The sequence below is a fragment of the Camelina sativa genome, unplaced genomic scaffold (assembly GCF_000633955.1).
Source record: "Camelina sativa cultivar DH55 unplaced genomic scaffold, Cs unpScaffold01281, whole genome shotgun sequence".
Classification (NCBI taxonomy): domain Eukaryota; kingdom Viridiplantae; phylum Streptophyta; class Magnoliopsida; order Brassicales; family Brassicaceae; genus Camelina; species Camelina sativa.
In genome coordinates, this window is record NW_010922401.1 from 1 (window position 1) to 1,071 (window position 1,071).

Here is a 1,071-nt window from a genome sequence, read left to right on the forward strand (position 1 = left end):
GAGAAACTTCCTCTGCATTCTTCTCCCATCTGGAAATCGAATGCACAAACTGCATAAAAGGCTTCGATCACAGTCTCCTTTTGGCTCTTCTGTCAGAACCGGGAACTCAAACATGTCATCGCTTGACAGACAAGTCTCTTCAAATTCTATACCCCAAGAAGGAGGAGTCGTCACAACGCGATCGTCGTCCCAAAACGTAGACATGTCATGATGGTCGTCGTAAGCCTGGCTGCTTACAAACCAAATCTTCTCTGTTTTGATACGTTTGTTGCTTGTCAGAGATGCAACATGTTCGTGAGGACCAACATCCCTGTACTTCATCAAATCCTCGAGAAAATCATGAGCTTCAATCATACCGCTCCATGTACGCATCTTCTGGCCAGTGATGGGATCGATGAGGAGAATCACGGGAGGAGAAGAGTCGATCTTGTAAAAAGTTGATATTTTATGCCCTTCCTCGGTATCATCGTAGACCTGCCACAAGACGAAGCCGGACCTGATCGCTTGAGACACGGCGTCGTTTGACCATACATCTCGGTTAAGAGTGTGGGAAGCAAACTCTATCGTTGATTGGAGGTTGACAAGCAGCCATAGATCCTCTCTAGAGGAAGTTGCTTTCGCTTCTTCAAAGGAACCGTTGAAAAGCAGATCCAGAGGAGGACGGTACAAGGAAGATAACCTAGAATCTGACGGTTCTTCTGGTGTCGAGTCGTCCCAGACATCTTCAGGACATACTGCGACCGAAGTTGGACACATGAGAGCATCGTGACAACACGGAGATTGATAATAAGAGATGAGAAAGAGGTTAATGGCATCATCCAGTTTCCACCTTGTTGCCTCAAGGAAGTGGATTGCGATTTCCTCAGGCTGACCTGCGGTTATATTGATGAAAGACGAGATTAGTTGTCTCTGTTTGCGGTCACTCGTTTCATTCTCCATTGTTTGCTGTGTTTTTTTGAGAGAGAGAGATTGGGAGAAAATTAATATGTGGAAAACCTAAAAGACGGATTGAAGAATTTGTTAAGAGTGGGTTCATTTATAGAGAGATAAGAGAGGACATCCTAAGTTTTC

General features: G+C 44.9%; 1 protein-coding gene across 1 annotated transcript; it reads right to left on the minus strand.

Annotated features, from left to right (window-relative positions):
* Window positions 1-7: 7 nt before the first annotated feature.
* Window positions 8-1,071, minus strand: LOC104774071 (putative plant UBX domain-containing protein 14; the record flags this gene model as incomplete). The annotated part of the gene is made up of 1 exon (XM_010498735.2): window positions 8-1,071. A coding segment is annotated over exon 1 (932 nt), but the record flags the coding sequence as incomplete, so codon positions are not given.